Source organism: Nannospalax galili, unplaced genomic scaffold (assembly GCF_000622305.1).
Source record: "Nannospalax galili isolate Female #2095 unplaced genomic scaffold, S.galili_v1.0 scaffold513, whole genome shotgun sequence".
NCBI lineage: Eukaryota > Metazoa > Chordata > Mammalia > Rodentia > Spalacidae > Nannospalax > Nannospalax galili.
In genome coordinates this window covers 2,938,793-2,957,834 of record NW_008334861.1, presented here as the reverse complement: position 1 = coordinate 2,957,834, position 19,042 = coordinate 2,938,793, and the positions used below count along the sequence as shown (strand labels likewise).

General features: G+C 48.5%; 2 protein-coding genes across 6 annotated transcripts in view; one reads left to right on the top strand and one right to left on the bottom strand.

Annotated features, from left to right (window-relative positions):
* Positions 1–14,737, top strand: part of Ccnq (cyclin Q) — an 18,830-nt gene extending 4,093 nt beyond the window's left edge. Inside the window, exon 3 of the mRNA XM_029561831.1 lies at positions 14,258–14,737. Coding sequence (XP_029417691.1) covers positions 14,258–14,267 — 10 coding nt within the window. The 3' untranslated portion in view covers positions 14,268–14,737. The remainder of the gene's footprint in view (positions 1–14,257) is intronic.
* Positions 14,738–15,361: 624 nt separating this feature from the next.
* Atp2b3 (ATPase plasma membrane Ca2+ transporting 3) overlaps positions 15,362–19,042 on the bottom strand; it is a 69,227-nt gene continuing 65,546 nt past the window's right edge. The window contains exon 22 of one of the 5 annotated variants that reach the window (XM_017797263.2): positions 15,362–16,050. In XM_017797263.2, coding sequence (XP_017652752.1) covers positions 15,730–16,050 — 321 coding nt within the window. In that variant the 3' untranslated portion in view covers positions 15,362–15,729. The remainder of the gene's footprint in view (positions 16,051–19,042) is intronic. The other 4 variants (XM_017797259.2, XM_017797261.1, XM_017797260.2 and 1 more) reach the window with 4 other exon arrangements.

Sequence of the window (19,042 nt, the reverse complement as noted above, 5' to 3'; positions counted from 1 at the left end):
GCACCCTTGTCATGCAATGCTGCGGAGGTCAGAAGAGGGCTTTGGATTCCCCTGGAACTGGAGTTAAAGACAGTTCGTAGCTACCATGTGGGTGCTGGGAATCGAACCTGGGTCCTCTGCAAGAGCAGTCAGTGCTCTTAACCACTGGAGCCATCTCTCCAACTTCTACATGTATATATTTTTAATATATTCCCATTCATTACATTCTCTTGTCTCCTTCCCACTCCTGTTGATCCCCCTTTTCTTCCCAAATAGTCCCCCTTTATGCATTCATGTCTTTTTTGGGGAGAGGGTTTGTGTATACAAATGTGAGGGGTTATTTACAGGAGCACGGACACCTTATCAGCGGCTACACCACTGAAGGAATACCTCTCTCATCCAGCAACTATTAACCGCCTATAAATCTGCAGTGATGGGTGCAGCCTTGTGAGCCCCATTCCATGACAGGATTTTGAGGGGTCTGATCTCATACAAATCTTGTAGAGGTAATCACAGCTGCTGTGAGTTTAGGAGTGCAGTAGCCATAGCATCCCCGGAAGACTTGTCCCACAAAATTCAACCCCTTCCTCCATCACTTTCATTCTTTCCACTCCTTCCATCATGTTCTGTAAGCCAGGGGAGGTATAGATGTCCCATTTAGGGCTGAGCATTCAACAGCTACTTATTCTCATCACTGACCAGTTATGAGTCTCTGCAGCTACCAGTGCCCACTGCAAAAAAGAAGCATCTTTGACTAAAACTCAGAGCAACGGTAATTTGTGGTCATAAACACAATGATTTACCAAAACAGCAGCAGTAGCTTCTCCACTAGGGCCTGTAACCTTCCCAGCCACAGGCTTTTCACCAGGTTTTTAGTACTAGACATGAATTCCTCCTATGGAGCTGGTATCAAATCCAATCAGAAAGCAGTTGACTACCCTTGTAACAAACTTGCCACCATTGCACCAGTGAGCATTGTCCTAGTTAGCTTTCTGTTTCTATGGTAAAGTACTAAAAACCAAAGGGAAGGGCTTTATTTCTGCTTACAGTACAGTCTTTCATTGACGGAAGCCAGGGCAGGAGTTCAAATAGGAACCTGGAGGCAGGAACTGAAATAGACTACAGAGGAGCACTGCTTACTGTCTTGCTCTCCTGACTTGTGCTCAGCTTCCCTTGTTATACAACCTTGGACCACCTGCCCAGGGGTGGCACCACTCACAGTGGGCTGGCCCTCCCACATCACTCAATAGTCAAAAAAAAAAATGTGTCACAGACACAGACATAGGCCAATTCAACAGAGGTAATTCCCCAATTGAGGTTCCTCCTTCCCAGATGAGTCAACCATGACAGACATCTCTTACGTACCTGGCCAGTAATGTAGCATGCAGGGTCCACAGCCAAGCAAAACTTGGTGGCAGTTCTTTCCCAACAACCTACATAGTACCTTCGGGCACTATGAAGGCTAATCAGTAGGGAGGAAGCTTTCTGCTCAGTTCTAGCTAGATTTCTTTCTTTCTTTTTTTTTTGGTGTTTTTGACACAGGGTCTCCTGTAGCCCCAGCTGGCCTGGAACTCGATATGTAGACCAGGCTGGCCTTGAACTCACAGAGATCGGCCTGCCTCTGCCTCCTGAGTGCTGGGATTAAAGGTGTGCGCCACCATGCCCAGCTCTAGCTACATTTCTTTACATTTTATGACTAAAACATGTGGTGTTTTCAGCTACAGGCTGTACCATCTTCTGGTGGGCAGCAAACAATACTGCAAGACATCTTAATTTGCAACTGGACATCATGTGCCTTAAGGGCTTGCCTGTTGGGGCTGCCTCATTGCTTGGAGATGGGGGGATGTCATTGGTTGTTGTAAGCATTGTAGTTTTTCCAAAGGTACTTTAACCCAGGCAGCAAGCCCTTGGAACTGGATTCCCGCTTTTGGGAGCTCCAAGTCAGCATCATGCAGTGTGAGCTCCTGATGCTGAGAGTTCTGCGGTTCCATGTCTCCTTCTAGCATCCACATAAGATATGCATGTACTGGATGCTAGTAACTGGTTCCAGTGGCTTGAACCAGCCTTTCCAGGATTTTTTGTTTCATATCCTCGTAGCACATCCCCTCCTGTGCACAGGAGCATGGCATGTGAGGAGGAGCAGGGCCATGGGAAGCTGGGAACTGGGACTTGTGACTCCACACCCCACAGTGGGTCAGCTGACCCCCTTCCCCCACCTTAGGCTGTTCTCAGTTCTCGTTTCAGCCTCTGCCTTTCTGTGTACTTTTCCATGGCCATAGTTGGGGCTTCTGCTGTTCTCTGAAGCCACTGTAATTCCTGAAGCCTGTTTAGATTTGTGCTCACTGAGCCTCAGAGCATCAGGGCTGGCTGGCTTTGTAACCAGTTGAAGTCCCTGTCCCCATGAGTCCCTGTCCCCATGAAGTCCCTGTCCCCATGAGCATCTGGCTCCACTGTACTTTGAAACCCATGGGAAGAGCCAGTTGCTGAGTTAAGTTGCATCCCTTTAATTTCCGGGATATAGAAGTCTCAACAGAAGACTATTTATAAAGGCCGCAGAGGGAAAGGCCCACTCTGAGACGCACCACTTTGGTGCTTTAGGTCCATGTGTAGGCAGCTGGAAGGATGGCCTGCAGAGGAGGGAGCTCAGGCTTGGGCTCAGGGCTAGGGTTTCTGGTCTTTAGATGGAATTTTTATGAAGGTGATTGTAGACTGATATGCAGCTGGAAGGAATACTGCAGAGTGATCCCATTTGCCTGCCCTTTGTCTCCTCTTCTAGTGGGAACACTGTGCCAGACTATAACCAAGTGCCAGGATGGTGACAGCCACACAGGCTACTGGTTTTCTGCATATTTAGTTCTATATGATTTCTCTATATTGACATATTCACCATCAGAGCCAGGTATGAAACAGCTCCAGTCACACAAGTGTTCTTTTGGCTCCTACTCTCACCCCAACCCCTCCTAACCCCAAGAAGCTCTGGTCTTGGGTTTCTACACAGTAATTTTTACTGGACAGAATGCCCAATCAGCATCCTAAGAGAAGGTGGGAACTGCATGCTGGTCGCTGTGTAGTGGGGTCATCAAGACAACAAATCTTGGAAAGGAACAGCATTCTGGCCTTGGGTGGTGGGTGTTGCTGGGACCCTGTGCCCTCCTCTTTCTCTAGGCAGATGACAGTCTTAAGTGACAAGAGCTGCTTCTCTGGGGCATGCCTGTATCACATGCACATAGAAGACTGTCCAGGTACTGAATGGTATATTTCTATACTTAGTGGGTTCAGGCCAAGCATCTGTCTTCTGAGGGTAGGAACTGACCTGTAAACTGGGAAATTATGGAGATGTAGCTGAGGCTGCCATTACTTTGGGTCTTTCATATGACCTGGAAAAACAGTTACTAGTCTCTGATCCTCCTGAAAGCAGTGCTCTCATGGCAGGCCAGACACATAGGGAGTGATAGCTTCTGTTCTGCAGATGAAGGTGCTGCTCTTGGGAGTAGCAGACTTCAAATGATTTCCTGTTGAGCCAGGTGTGGCAGTACCCATCTGTTAATTACAGCACTTAGGAGGCTGAGGCGGGAGAATTACAAATTCAAGACCTGCCTGGGTTATGGAGTAAGTTCAGGGGCAACTTAGTAAGACTCTGTCTCAAAATAAAAAAGTAAAAAAGAAGGCTGGGGATGTAGCTCAGTGGTAGAGTGCTTGCTTAGCACGTGTAAGGTCCTAGGTTCAGTAGTGCAACAACAACAGCAACAAGAATGAAAAGTCGCCTGAGCAGATTCCCCTGAGGGAGAACAGGCAGGTATGTGGAGGGACAGGGTGGCTGAGATAATTTTTTTCAGACTAGAGCATGACACCATGAGGCTGAATCCAAACCTAGAAGGAGGGTGGGGTGAAGGCAATAGAAAATGAGACCATAGAGGAAGGCAGGGCTTGGCAGCCAACAGATGGCTTTGGGGCTTTTTTTTTTTTTTTTTTTTTTTTTTAATAAATGACCTGGGTGCCATTGGAGGTTTTGAACAGGAGGTGACATGATTATGACAGTCTAGGGAGAGACTGGCCACTGGAAGGAATGCAGTGCAGCAGTGGGAAGGCAGGTGATGGGAACCAGAGCCTGGAGGCTGCTGTGTGTGTCTTTGTAGTTCTTGCTCTAGTACCTGCTTTCCCTCAAGAACTGGCTGAATCATTAGAGCTGGCAGCGAACCCCCATCTCTGTCATGGCCTGGGCCCTGCTGTGAGGCAGCTACCATGGCGGATTGTGCCCCTGCTTCCAGGCCCAGCACCTTGCTGCCGCAGTGCTGTATCTGGCCCTATGGGTCTGTGGAGTTGACGTACCTACTGAGACTGAGGCCGAGAAGCCATGGTGGCAGGTGAGATGGCTACTCAGGGCACTAGACTGTACTTTTCCGTGAAGTTCCTGGCTGGGTCCCTCAGACTGGATGCTCACATGTTTCTTTGTAGCAATTATCTATCTTTATAGGTTATGGACCACTTGGGAATATTGAAGCTTGATAGTCCCCTGTCATAGCAGTCTGACTGTTGCCATTTAGGTTCACATCATTCTTTTGTGGTGGAAGCTGTCAGATGTTCACCAGCAGCCCTGGCCTCCAACTAGACATGCAGATGTCCTGGAGTAGCAATAGCCCTGATCGAGAGCCATAACTAAGCCAAAAACATAGGATACTGAATTAAGTGGGAGCTTGACATTGATCAAGAGGTTAATAAGTCTGGTTTCACCTTAGAATTACTGGGGTGATTCTTGGTGAAGGTGGATGGGTGAATCATAAGGAGGGAGATGATAGGGTAGATGGAGTGCTGGGTGGGTAGATACTGACAGGTGGGTAGATGTGGGCACAGAGATACCTGAGAATAGGTGGAGAGATTGGATGGATAGGATGGATGGATGGATTAGAGTAGACTGATGGGTAGATGGACAAATCGTATGTTCTCTGAGCTATTCAGACCTGCTGAAAGTGCCATTAGTACGTAGCATGGTGAAATCTGCATTGGAAGAGCTGTGTGTGTGTGACAGAAAGGCCGTGTTCTGACACACATTTCCCTGGACTGTGTGTCCTGTATAGGACCCCTGATTCTCCAGTTTTCTGTCTATTTGATCCTTGGCTCTAGCATATAGCTGGTAGTCAGGGTCCTTGAGTAACTGTAGCTGTAGTCACAGTGTCAAGCCAGGAGTGCCTCCCAGGTCATGTGGGATGCAGAAGGTCACTGTGTGGACAGAAAGCAAGCTCAATGCTTGTTCTCCCAGGGACTTTCTGATAGCAGGACTGCAGTGGACTTGCTTCCTTGTAATCAGGTGGCAGCAGAGGAGGCAGTTACTTCCTTGCTCTGCTTTCTCAGTTCTTAAAGCCTGGTGAACTTGAGTTTAGCTTTTCTGAATGGCTCTGAGCGACATGTAATGGGTAATTGTGAATGGCAATGGGTTCAGAAATCCTAAAGGTCATCACATAGCATTGTTTAAGTGTCCATGTTTCGACCTGCAGCCAAGGTTGTCTGTACCTTTTTCCCTAAAAGTAGGAACAGCTTGCATATTCCCAGCCACTGCTGCTCTTGGTCCTCTAAGAGGATGTACTATCTGTGCATAGGAAGTTTAATATCTCAGACAGCTGGAGTCAAGCCACAAGAACTTAATGGTCTAAGGGGCCAGCAGTGTCTCCTCACCAGACTAGGTATGTGACCTTTCTGTTGGCAGGTTCCTTGAGATTGTCACCTGCCCTGGGCTATTTTTCTTTAATTAAGGATATATACACACACAGACACAGACACAGACACAGACACACACACACACACACACACACACACACACACACACAAAATCAAATGTGCCATCTTCACCATTTTGAAGTACATAGTTCACTGGCATTCAGTGCATTGACACTGGTGTGCCACCATCATGACTTTCTTTAGAATTCTCATACAAACTGAATCCCTGTCTCCATTAAATACTAAGCTCCCTTTCTGTCTCATAGCCCCTGGCTATCACCATGTATTGTCTGTTTCATCTACTGTCTTGTCTCTGAATTTGACTACCTGTGGACTTCATCAAAGTGGGATCATGTAGCATTTATTTATCATTTGATGATAACTCATTTCACTGAACATGTCTTGGGGTTCCTCCATGGTCATAGCATGTGTTGGAATTCCTTGCCTTTTTAAGGCTGAATAATATTCCAGTGTATGGATGAGCGACATACCACTTATCCATTCATTTGTCCATGGACACTTGGGTAGCTGCCACCTTTTGACCTTGGATACTACTTTTTGTTTTAGTTTTTGAGACAGGGTCTCCCTGTAGCCCCAGCTGGCCTGGAACTCATTCTGTAGACATTGAGGCCTTGATTTCACAGAGATCATCCTGCTTCTGCCTCCCAAGTGCTGAGATTAAAGGTTGTGCTACCATGCTGACCTTGGATGTGTCTTACCAGCTCTCAGCAGGAAGACTTCATGGTCTAAAGAGTGAGCCTGCATGTCTAAAGATGGCCCGGAATATGACAGCTGTGCTTCCTGAGCTACTCCTGAAAGGTTTTCAGGTCATTGTCTCTTACCCAAGGTTATAGGCCATGTAGGGGCCTGTCTCCCTTTGGTGGGGACTTGGAGATAATGGGTTTAGGTCCAGTTCTTACCTTCATTCAGCCCAGGGACTTGACCTCATTGGTTCCTTGGTTCCCTAGACAGCAAACCTCCTGGTGCATTATGGCTGTAGTACCCGCAAAGGGCTTATTGTCAGGGTTCCCTAGAACCCCTTCAAGCTCAATTGCTGGTGGGGGACTTTCACAACTGATAGAAGCTGTCACATAGTTTATTGCAGTGAAAGAATCCATGCTAAAATCAGCCAGGTACAAGGCACATAGGCAGGGGCCAGGAGAAGCCAGCTGTGAGTACCGCCTCAGGAAGCGGTACTTTGCCATCAGCAGCGGGCCAGTATGCATGAACACTGTCACCAGGAAGCTCACCTGAACCCTGGGGACTACAGTTCATACTGAGCTTAGTTGTGTAGGCAAGGAGTACTTGGGTGTCTGACAAGGCTTGCTTGGGTCCCAGTTACCCTGAGGTCCATCTGGTACGTACTATGTAGTCCAAGGCCCTTACCTACACCCTGCTGTCAGCCCAGACAGTCTGGCAGGGCCCTACGCCCCTGGAAAACAAAGATACTTACATTGGGAAGATTTCACAGGGGCTCAGAGGTGATTTCTAGGAGCCTTTGAAGGAGCAGGGTGAGGCCCTAGACCTGGGAGTTGGCCCTGTACCGCATGTCTCTCTTCGTGGGTTCCTGATGATATGCCTCCATCGTGTGAATGATCCCACACACTTGTCTCCTCTAGGTGTGCCTCAGGCTGGGATAGAATGGGGCTGGGTTCTAGCTTGCCTAGCCTGCCTGTTTCTGGAAATGGGACTCCCACCCTCTCCTCTAAGCCAGCATGCTTAGAGACTGGACTTCAGAATCCAGGCAGGGGGCAGGAACCTGAGCTGTGGGCACACCTGTTCACCAACTCCTTGTGTGACCTTGGCCAAGTCCCTGACCTGCCTACATTAAATGATCACCAAGGCTTCTTCCATCTGGAGTATTTTCTGCTCTGTGAAAGCTTTGATCAGCCTCAGCAGGTTGGAACTGAATTGGCTTGACAGGAGAGCCACCATAACCCAGACAGCCAAGTCCCATGTGCCCTGCCCAACCTGGGTAATGCATTGTGTGCTAGTAGTTGGTGACTCATTCAATGCAGGAAATCTAATCAGAGTCTGTTTTCCTTCTCCTTTCTAGGTATTTAGTGACAACCTTACCAAGCCAATCATTGATAATATTGTGTCTGATCTCATTCAGATTTATACCGTGGACATAGAGATTCCCTAAGGCCCTGGCCCAGCCCTGCCCAAAGAGAAGCCCAGGCTGGTTGGCTGCCTGGGGTCAGTCCTACCACATCGCTGTGATGGCCAGTCCCCAGAGGACCAGCTAGAGCTGGGTTGGTGAAGGTGATGACATGGTACGGCTTTGTCTGTCAGCAGCAGCCCTGGTCCAGATGATGTCTGGAGCTGCCTCCAGTCAGGCAGGCTGGAGCTCACAGAGTTTGGCTGCCTTGGGGCAGCTACCTCTGCTTTTATCCTTGAGAGGGCTTAACTACAATTGAAGTAGGATATCACTGGCAGGACCATCAACAAACAGATGGGACTGCATTCCTACGGGTGTTTTTTTTTTTTTTTTAAGGCAGATTTATAGGAAGTACAACATAGATGGAATTTTATTTTGTATAATAAAATGTCACAAATTAACAGAAGTCCCATTTTTTTTATTCTTTGAGACAGGGTCTCCTGTAGCCCCAGGTGGCCTGGAACTCGATATGTAGACCAGTCTGGCCTTGAACACACAGAGATCCGCCTGCCTCTGCCTCCCAAGTGCTGGGATTAAAGGCATGTGCTACCACGCCTGGCTCAGAGGTTCCATTTTTGCTTCACAGTTCATGCTGCCCTTGGGGGATGCTGGGATGGGGGGGTTTATGCCAAGACAATATGGAAAGAGAGTCCATGGGCATGCCTTGCCATGGCATCCTGATTCTCTCAGACTCCTCAGAAAGGCTGGCTCTTGGTGGAGGGGCACAAACAGCCTTATGTGGGCTCTTTGGCTTCTTGGTGGTCTTAGTCTGCATTCAGCGCCCGATGGCCCCTTTCCTGTGTACGGGGAGTTGTCACAATGGGAGAGGACCCAGGGATCCACTGGCGTGGATCCCTGCAGTTGCTTGTGGGGCTTTGGGCAAGAGCTTCCCAACTCCTGGGCCTCCTTTCTGGTGGGTGGCAGAAGGAGTGGTCACACACTAGGGACAGTTGGGCAGAAGGAATTGCTTGACTTTACAAAGTACAGTTTTCATCTGACCTCAGGGTGAGGAAGCCAAGTACATGTCACAGACTTCCTGGCCAGCAGGTCTCTCTTCTGGCCTGGCCTCCATTTCCTAAAGTTCTGTGGATGCTGCTGCTAAACTCATGGTGGCCTCAGGTTTTAGCTGTTCCCATTTTAAGTTTTAGAGACAGGTGGTCATGAAAGAACAGTTATGAAGTAACTTGCTGTGTTCCAACTCCTGCCTCAGCTGGGCACATAGCCACTCAGCAGCTAGACCAAACTCTTTGCCTCACTTCTGGGCCCATGGGGTGGCCATGAAAGGCACAAAGGAGGAAGAAGGTGGCTTTCCTGGAATGGATAGGCCCAGGCCTCAATGCCCTTTAGGCCCTGCCCGTGCCAGGGTCGACCCTCACTTTGTGAACACAGAGTCGTCAACTTCATTCATTCCTTTACAACGTATGACTAAAGGAAGTTCAGATCCCAGAGCTCACAATGACCAGCCCAGGATTTAATCTGATAGGTGTTCTAGTTTGTTTCTCCATTGCTGTGACAAACACTCTGACCAATACCAACTTGGGGAGGAAAGGGTTTATTTGGCTCATATCTCTGGGTCACAGTTCATTGGGGAGCCCAAGGTAGGAAGTCAGGGCAGGAACCTGGAGGCAGGAGCTGGAGCACAGGCCACAGAGGAACACTGCTTACTGGCTTGCTCCCCTGGCCCGAGACAGGCAGATGTGCAAAGAAGACAAGGCCATATGAAGACAGAGATAGAAGGTGGAGGGAAGAAGAACCTACCAGCCAAGTAGTGCCAACTGGCAACACCGGAAGAAAGGTCTGGAACAGACTCTCCTTGAGGTAGGGCACTCCTGCCACCACCTTAATTTTGGACCTCAGGCGTCCAGAACTGTGAGAAGATACATTTCCCTTGTTTTGTCCAGCTCAATATGGGGAAGACTGCAAGAACAGCCCCAGGACATTTCCACACTTCCACCTTCCCCTGACTTCCAAGGCTCTTCTGCTGTGCTGCTTTCTTGCGCCAGGCCATTTGATTAAAGACAAATTCATGCTTTGTGGGTAGCATAACATCATATCTCTTTTTTTAAAAAAAATTTATTATTTTATGTGTATGCGTGTATTGCCTGCATGTAGGTAAGTGCATCCGTGTCATGCAATGCCTGTAGAGGACAGAAGAGGTCATCAGATTCCCCTGGAACTGGAGTTAACAGACAGTTGTTAGCTGCCGTGTATGCTGGGATTCGAACCCAGGTCTTCTTCAGGAACAGCCAGTGTTCTTAACCACTGAGCCATCTCTCCAGCCTCAATATCATATCTCTTAATGCCCAGCTGTTTTGATACAGAATTTGCTAGTGTAGACTCCCTTAGCCTTATGATTCATGAAGAACTTGCCCAGCAATAAAACAAGTGTAGTGTGTTGCTTGTCATTTTGCCTGTTGAGGAAGCGCAGGCTGGAGAGCTTTGCAGCCCTTTTGCTCTATTTTGGCTCTTGCCTTGGAAAACTGTCCTCTGGTACTGGCAAGTCTAAAAGGACAATAGGTGTATCAGAGAAGTAAAACACCATGAAGGGAGCCAGGCATGATAACATGCCCTTAATCCTAGCACTTGGGAGGCAAAGGCAGGCAGATCTCTGTGAGTTGAGTTCAAAGCCAGTCTGTTCTACATAGTTCCAGGCCAGGGGCTACATGGAGACCCTGTCTCAAAAAGAGCGAAAAAAAAAAAAAAAAAAAAAAAAAAAACAACCAAAAAACCCACAAACAAAACACCATGAAGTAGGTTGGAAAAATGGCTCTGCAGTTAAGAATGATTGCCGTTCTTCCAGAGGATCAGAGTTCAGTTCCTAGCACCCACTTTGGGAGACTCACAATCACTTGTAACTCTGGCTCCCGGGGATCTGATGCCCTCTTCTGGCCTCTGTGGCCACTGTACACATGCCTCCACACAGACACATACACACATACCCAGAAATAAAAATAACCAGGCATGGGGGTGCATGCCTTTAATCACTTTGAATCCAGACCATCTGGAGCTACATAGTGAGAACCTCTCTCAAAAAAAATCTCTTTTTATTCATGTGTATATGTGTCTGTGAGTATATGCCACATATGTGCAGGTGCCCTTGGAGCTGGAGTTACAGGTGGTTGTGAGCCTGGAAACTCAGGTCCTCTGGAAGAGCAGTAAGTGCTTTTAACCTTGGAGCCATCTCTCCAGCTTCTAAATATAAATCTTTAAAAAATGTTTATGATTTTTATTTTATGTGTATGAGTTTATTGCCTGCATGTGTGTAAATGCACCTGTGTTGTGCAATGCCCCCAGAGGTCAGAAGAGGGCGTTGGATGCCCTGGAACTGGAGTTACAGATGGTTGTTAGCCACCATGTGAGTGCTGGGAATCGAACCCTGGTCCTGTGCAAGAGCAGACGGTGCTCTTAACTGCCGAGCCATCTCTCCAGCCCTAAAAATAAATCATAAGAAGAAATGCCATGAAAAAAAGTAATGGCAGTCTGCAGAGCACTATGAAGGGGAGTCAGTGCTGTGACCACAGTACTCCTTTGGAAAGCCTGTCCACAGAACTATCTGTGAGGCTCCTCCTGGCCCAAAAGGGGTGCTTTGAAGGATGGATGTCCACGCACAGGCTTTCAGTGTGTGTGGGGGGGGGACTGGGGAGCATAGGAAAGAAGCACTAAGAGGAAGTGCATGTGTGAAATGATGGACTTTGCTTTTATATCTTTAGGGTAAAGAAGTTTGTGATCAGAACCCAGGTACACTGCTAACAGGAATGTAAAATGGTGCAGGTGTTGCAGAAAAACAGTCAGATGGTTCCTCAAAAAGTAAACAGGGATTGAGGTGGTAGCTCAGTTGGTGAAGTGCTTGCCTTGCAGGTACGAGGACCTGAGTTTATAATCTGAGTGCTGGAAAGGTAGAGACAGGAGAATCCGTGGGGCTTGGTAGCCAGCCAGATTAGCCTTATTGGAGAGCTTTGAGCTAGTGAGAGACCCTGTCTCAAAAAATAAGGTGGCCGAGCCTGAGGAACGATACTTGAGGTTTTCTTCTGGCACATACACACACATGCACACATGACTATGCATGTATGCACATATGTGAGTATGCATGTGCACACAAATTAAAAAAAGAGTTACCATGAGATCTAATAGTCTCATGGCTGGATACGTATTAATCCCCGTAGGTAAACAGGGTCTCAGAGCAATTTGTACCCTAGGTTCATAGCAGCGTCATTCACATACTTTAAAGGTAGGAGCAGCCCAAGCATTGGTGACTGTGTGACTTGTATGTTTATATAGGCAATGGAATAGTTCCTAGTCTTAAAAAGGAAAGCAAATTTGGTTACCTGCTACAGTATGGATGACCCTTCAGGACATTATGCACAGTGGAATGAACCAGTCATACACACACACACACACACACACACACACACACACACACACACGAAAACCCAAAGAGGCTGCAAATGTCCTGGGTCCTTCTGTGGCTGAATTTTCATGATTACCTCATTGTCCCATCCAAAAACAGTAGTGTAGACATTTGCAGCTGGCCCTTCCAGGTCAAGCCAGTCATTGGGAACTCCATGGGTGGGATACCTCTCTCCCACAGTCAGGCCAGTGCTTCTGCCTAGCATAGAACTCAGCAGGGCAGCAGTCCACAGGGGAGGCTGTGCCTTCAGCTTCTCCTGCACAGCTCAGTTTGCTTTCATATGAGAAGTCACCAAATAATAAATTACACACATGACCAAGACCAGGATTGTAGGAGCTTTTCATTTTTTTATACACAGAAATTTTGGTCTATTCTTTAAATTAGGAAATTTCAACTACAGACTTTAAATTATTATGCATCTGTGGTCTTCCTTATTAAGATATTTTGTTCATCTTTATAACAGGCAGATAAAAATGTAAAACATATTTATGAACTGAACACAGTTGACCAAGCCATTCCGTATAATATAATGCTTTATAAAGAGAAGCTTCCGATGAGACAGGTCCCTCGGCCTGAAGACTGTACATGAACTAGAACAGATGATGTGAGTTCCCAGGGCCTTTTCTGAACCCCCACAGCTCAGCACAAAGGCAGCCTGGGTACCACACAGTCGACATTGACATCAGGCAACTTTACACAGCAGCAGTGAGGGTTGGCTTTTTAATATATAGTGGCCATTTGCTCTATCGATGTGTCCAAAACAGAGGATGACAAGAAGCTCATGAGCGGAGCCCAATGCAGCTGACCCGCCTCAACTGCAGCACTGCGCCTTTGCTTCCTTGTTGAGGGACACCAAGACCCTCAGCTGAGTTGCCCTTTTGTTGTTGCGGTTTAAACAAGGACATCAGAGAACAAGTTACAAATGGGAAACATTCTCAATGTGCCCTTTAGAAAAAAGGGATGGCTTTAAGTGATCTGTAGCTGGCATTTTAAAGTGGAGTTTTTCTTCTAACCAAAATTCTTTTGCCCAAGATGTGACTACTCCTGCTCAGGGGTGACATGGCATTGATGTGACCTGTGGACACAGAGCACGTTTCCATTTGGTTTTGTATGGATACCAGGGAACCGAGACAAGCCTGCTGCTGGGATGGCATGGGATGGGGGCGGGACAGACACAGCTCTTGAGGGTGCCTGTCCTCACCGTCCATCTCTCAGCTCCCAGCTGTCTTCTGGCAGCCAAACCTCAGGCCCAAGTGACCAGTATGTGTGGGAGTGGCAGGAGACCCCAGACACCTCCCTACAAAGCGTGACACCCAGCATAAGTTCAGAAGGTAAAGGAACCTCAAGGGCAGAGTGCTGCCCACTTCACAGGTGTCATGTGGGTGTCCAGACTCAGGACCTAGGGGCACAAGGGAGGACTTGCCCCCTACTGGAAGAGACTCATCTGCCTGGGCTTCCCACATAGGGCAGCAGACATTGGGCCCCTTTTCCCTCTGCCTTTTCCTCTCAGGGTATTGCTCTTTCTGGGAAAGCGGGCTTGGCACACTGAGTGCCCATACTGCTGGGAGAAGCTCTTGGGGGAATCGACTCAGGAGCACCAGACCTAGCTCTCCTAGCCTCGCCTGGTGGGGTGGGCTCTGCTCAGCCCTAACAGAAGAGCCACCAGTGAGAAAAAAAGCAAAGGCTGACAGTGATAACATGCCATTTCTCCAGGAGTCTTTGCTTCTTTGCCATTGCCTTCGGGGTTCTATTTGTTCTGTGGGCAAGAAGATCTAGGTTGGAAGCATGCTTTGGTGGGTGACATGCTCATGCCCTATCAGACATCGAGGGGGTCCAATGAGCACTTGGTCATTTGCCAAAGCACAAAGTGAGAGTCTAGAGGAACAACAGGGATGAGCCTGGACGTCCCTGCAGTCAGTCTCTTGGCTTTGATGACCTCTTTTCCTAGGTGGCTTCTGTAGGGCTCATGCCTGGCATCCGTCTCTTCTCTATCACAGCTGTTCCTAGGAGTCTTCCTGCTTTCAAAGTTGGGGTGTGGACAAAGAAAGCCACCAGCCAGAGTGAAGGAGTTGGAATTGAAGTGGAAAGAAGCCGAAAACAAAATTTGCCTTGCTGCCTACTGGAGTGGACCACTGTCATCAATACTTTGGTATTTTCCTTTTAAATAAAAAAATGCCATTGAAAGGTCTTTCACCTCTACAGGCAGAGGTCTCAAAGTGCAAATGTTCGGAGCGTGAGACCTGCAGGCCTCGTGCAGCACTCCCCAGACCACCTCCTCTGGAATCTCAGCAGAACCAGGCAGAGGAGCCTTGGGGTCAGGGACTTGGGGAGGGAAGTGCAGTAACTCAGCGATGTTCTTGCAATCTTGTTTCCTGAAAAGAAACTTGCTACATTCAAAAATGAAACTTCAAAAGGAAAACACCTGGTAAGAGGAATGGAAATATCATGCCAATAAATAGTTCCTTATTTTTAAAATATTCATCTTGCCATATATGTATGTATATGCGTATAGACACACACATACATATAGTTGCACGCACACACACGTGGGCTGCAGATGGGTCCCGCGTGCTCCGATGAGTGGCTCTGGGATGGAAGGTACCTTTGCAGGTGGCGACCTCCGGTGGCCTGCCTGGATAATGGCCTCCTTCCTGGTTTTGGTATGCAAGTTTTGATCTGAATGCTCTAGAGGCAGCAAAGCTCCAAATAGACCCAACTAGCCCCCACCCCTCTGCACAGCACAAATGGTGAACACACAGTGGACTAGTGTTTGTTAAAAAAGAAGCATCAGTTAAAAAAAGGTGGGAAGCACAGCTCTTCTCATGCTTTCTTCTCCTTCACAATGAGTGAAGAGCCTCCCTCTTCCCCCTTCGTTCTTCTTTCCCCCTCCTCCTGGGTCCTGGGTGAGAAGCCTGGTGAGCTGTGCCCTTATTGAATGCATTTGACTTCTTGCAAATACCATATAAGAAAAGTCTTCAGCGCCTTAGTCGTTTCCCTCTTTGGAGGGTGCATGGGTTCCTCTGTGTGTGTGTGTGTGTGTGTGTGTGTGTGTACACGAGTGTGACTCCATGTGAGTCCAAGTGCATGCACGCACATGTGTGTGTGTGTGTGTGTGTACACGAGTGTGACTCCATGTGAGTCCAAGTGCATGCACGCGCATGTGTGTGTGTGTGTGTGTGTACACGAGTGTGACTCCATGTGAGTCCAAGTGCATGCACGCGCATGTGTGTGTGTGTGTGTGTGTACACGAGTGTGACTCCATGTGAGTCCAAGTGCATGCACGCGCATGTGTGTGTGTGTGTGTGTGTACACGAGTGTGACTCCATGTGAGTCCAAGTGCATGCACGCGCATGTGTGTGTGTGTGTGTGTGTACACGAGTGTGACTCCATGTGAGTCCAAGTGCATGCACGCACGTGTGTGTGTGTGTGTGTGTGTGTGTGTGTGTGTGTGTGCTGAAAGTAGTTCAGGTTAGAGGGATGTCTCCACACTGTGGAGTGGGCTCCCAGGCCTGGAAGAGAACGCTGAAGAGGTAGCTGACTTGGTGGCATGCGTGGTCAGGTAGATGCCACTGTCTATGGCATTGTTGTTCTGATTAGGGGGTGGGGGTGGTGGGGCCCTCAGGCGCTCCTCATTCTCATCCACATCCGTGTCATCGATGAGCGGGATGTTGTGGGTGTAGTCATTGATCAGAAACTCGGGCGTTGCCATGAAGTTATGGATGCAGCTCTTGGATTCCGGTTTCTCCAGGCCTTCATAAAGTGAGCTACGGAATGCTTTCACCACCCGGATCTGGAGTGAAGGGGAGAGGGACAGGGCCCACATGGGAGAAGGGAAGAGAAAAGAGAGTAGAGGATGGGACAGGAGAGGAAAGGGGAGGAATCACAGGAGGAGAGGAGAGGGCAAGAGAGACAGGGGGAGAAGAGAAAGGAGGGGAGGAGAGGGGAGTTGGGGATGAGAGGAAAGGACAGAAGAGGGGAGGGGAGGAGAGAAGGGGGAAGAGAAGAAAGGGGAGGGGAGATGGAAGGGGAGGAGAGGAGAGGGGGTGAGATGAGAGGTGGGGAGAGCAGACAGTTAATGGCTACCTGGTGCTGGCAAGTTGTGCCCACATCAATGGCTGGCACATCGCATGATGAATGTTCACACATTGGGGGGCTGAAAGGGAATGGCGTGGCTCTGCTGGGTTATGGTAAGGGTTTCCAGGTCTTAGTCTTGGTCTTGAAAACATGACTGACCTGGGTGCCTGCTACTTTCCTGGTTCTTGACCTGGGAACAGGACTGGCTTAGGTGGTACCTGAGGTCTTCACTTAGTTTGAATTCCAATTTGGTAGAAAACAAATATATGTAGCTTCTCCAGGGACCTTGCCAGTGGTCACTTCTGCATCTGCATCTTAGTCCTTTACTCAGGGGCTCTGCACACAGCTGAACTCCCATTTCTGGAAACTTCTCAAGGCTCTCTGACATTGTTGCTCCTGCCTGGCCCTCTTGTACATTACCAGGTGTCCTGTTCTCACCTCCTTTACTGTTCCCTTCTTTGTCCTGGGATGTCCCAGAGGTCTGGCCTGTCCCTGTCACTCTATCGTTGTTCACATCTCCCCACAGTGGTGAGGCCTATCTAGGGATTGTGGCCCAGACCCTTCCTCAGAGCTCTGGGCCTAAGAGCCCCCCTGGTTCTCACCTGGAGGCCAAGACTGAAAATGGCTACACTTGGATTTGCACACACCAAGCCTGCTTAGCTGCACTGGTCATCCCTGTGCTCTCCTTACAACCATGGACCATAGCTACATGTGACTGATTGGGTCTGATTAAATACTTGGGGTCCTTAACAGCCCTTTGATACCTGTCCTGGTCTCTCTCCCCCTTACCACCACCCTCCTCCTTTTATTCCTCCTCCTTCTCCTCTTCTTCCTTCTTGAGCTTCCACTGAGACACTCCTATGCTTTGTCATATTCCATACATTCCTTGTCCATTCCATTCTTGTTTTCACTCACATCATCATAACTTTGTGCAAGGAAGAATTTGTCGCTGTACCCAGAGCCCCCACTGCGACCATCTGCCTAGAGCCAAGCTCACAGCCTTTCTAACCACTTGTACCTCCTGTGGGGCAGTGCTCCAGAACTTGCCTGAGAATCAGCCTGTCCCCTCCTCTGGCTTTTCCACCTTTCCTGACACACAGGCCCAATCTTACCAGCTTTACAAGCCACAGAGTAGCTGCCCTTCTGATTGGTTGGTGCCCTCATGCTGGGCTCCTTCCTGCTTCTAAAAGTGAGAAGCCAACGAGTAGGTGCTTGCAAGATCTCATCCAGGCCAGTGTCAGCATAGCTACCCATATCAACTGGTCCTACTGTAAACATAAAGCCAGCCCTGGATGACCTCCATGTAGAGGGTTGTGGAAAGAGTGCTAGCCCACCAGGAGGCGGCCTGGGTCCTCCAGCAGCAATTAGCCCTTCCCCATGTGAGGCAGTGAGCACATTATGGGTTCTAAGTCATTTCTAGGTCAAAGGAGCTATGATTTGATTTTCTTAGCTTAGATAAGGTATCTGAAAACTCTGACCAGGTGAACCCTGGCCCTCTGCTGGTTTTGTAAATAAAGTTTTATTGGCAGGTTGCCATGCCCATTCATCTATGAACTTGTCCACGGCTGCTTTCAAGCTGCAAGGAGCAGGGTTGTGTACTTGTGACAGAGACCTGGCCCGAAAAACTAAATATGTTTACTCACTGGCCCTTTATAGGAACAGTTGACCATGAATTACCTGGACTACAATGAGGCCCTTTCACAGCCTGTGCAGTTCAAAGAAGTAAGCCAAAAAAGCTGGAGAAAATTGGAGTTTTCTAAATGTACATCTAAAATCCAGTTATGATTTTCCCTGGACTTAAGGCCACATATGCAGAGTGCAGATGGCTAGCTGTTCCTCAGCCACTCTTACAGACTGTTCACTTAAATTGGGTTAACACAGAAATTGAAACTTATCAACATTTTTAATGAGAAGACAAGAATTCACTTTTTTTTGTAGCCAATTCTGTGTTTGCTTCATTAGTTAGGCTTTCTAGGGAAAGACTGGACTGCTGATGCTGGGGGACATCACTTAGTCCAGCTGTCCACCACACCCATCATGCCACAGAAAAGAGAATGACTGCTGGCTGTACAGCATTGCTCTTGACCCTAGGGATGTGTTATGTCCCTGTGATTTTCTTGGTGAGCCGGCATCCTCAGTTGGACCTGGGTCACATGATCAGACCAACCCTCTCAAACCTATCCAAAGGTTTCATTGTACCTGATTTGACTCCAAATTCCTTCCCTGCAGAAGCGCGTCAAGGCCACATGGTAGCCCTCATACACTGTTGCTCCGGCTCCACTAGCCTGTCCCTGGTGCTCCTCTCTTCTGCCAGAAGCAGACACAGAGTGCCCAGTCTACCAACACCTGGGGACCACATGTGTGCCTCTGGTTGAGAGGGCCACCCACGCTAGTGTTCTGAGTCATCGTGAGGGTAGCGGCTGACATCGAGTCAACTTTTGTTCAGCTTCTTTCTTCCCTTCATTCAAATGTGTGACTAGTACAAAGCAGTTTGGTGTTGGTCTTAAGACTGGGGTGTTTCCAGCTACCTGAAGGCTGAAGAGCACAGGCACCTCTGGGGAGACTAGTTAGGTGGAAAGCATCAACATTTGTTAAGAATGGCTCATTCTGGATGATGGAGCTCATGCCAGGTGCCTGTGAGCATCTCCGTGACCCCGGGATTCCTTCTGCCAGACCTGGGGTTGGTATTCCCAGCTAAGCTGGAGCCA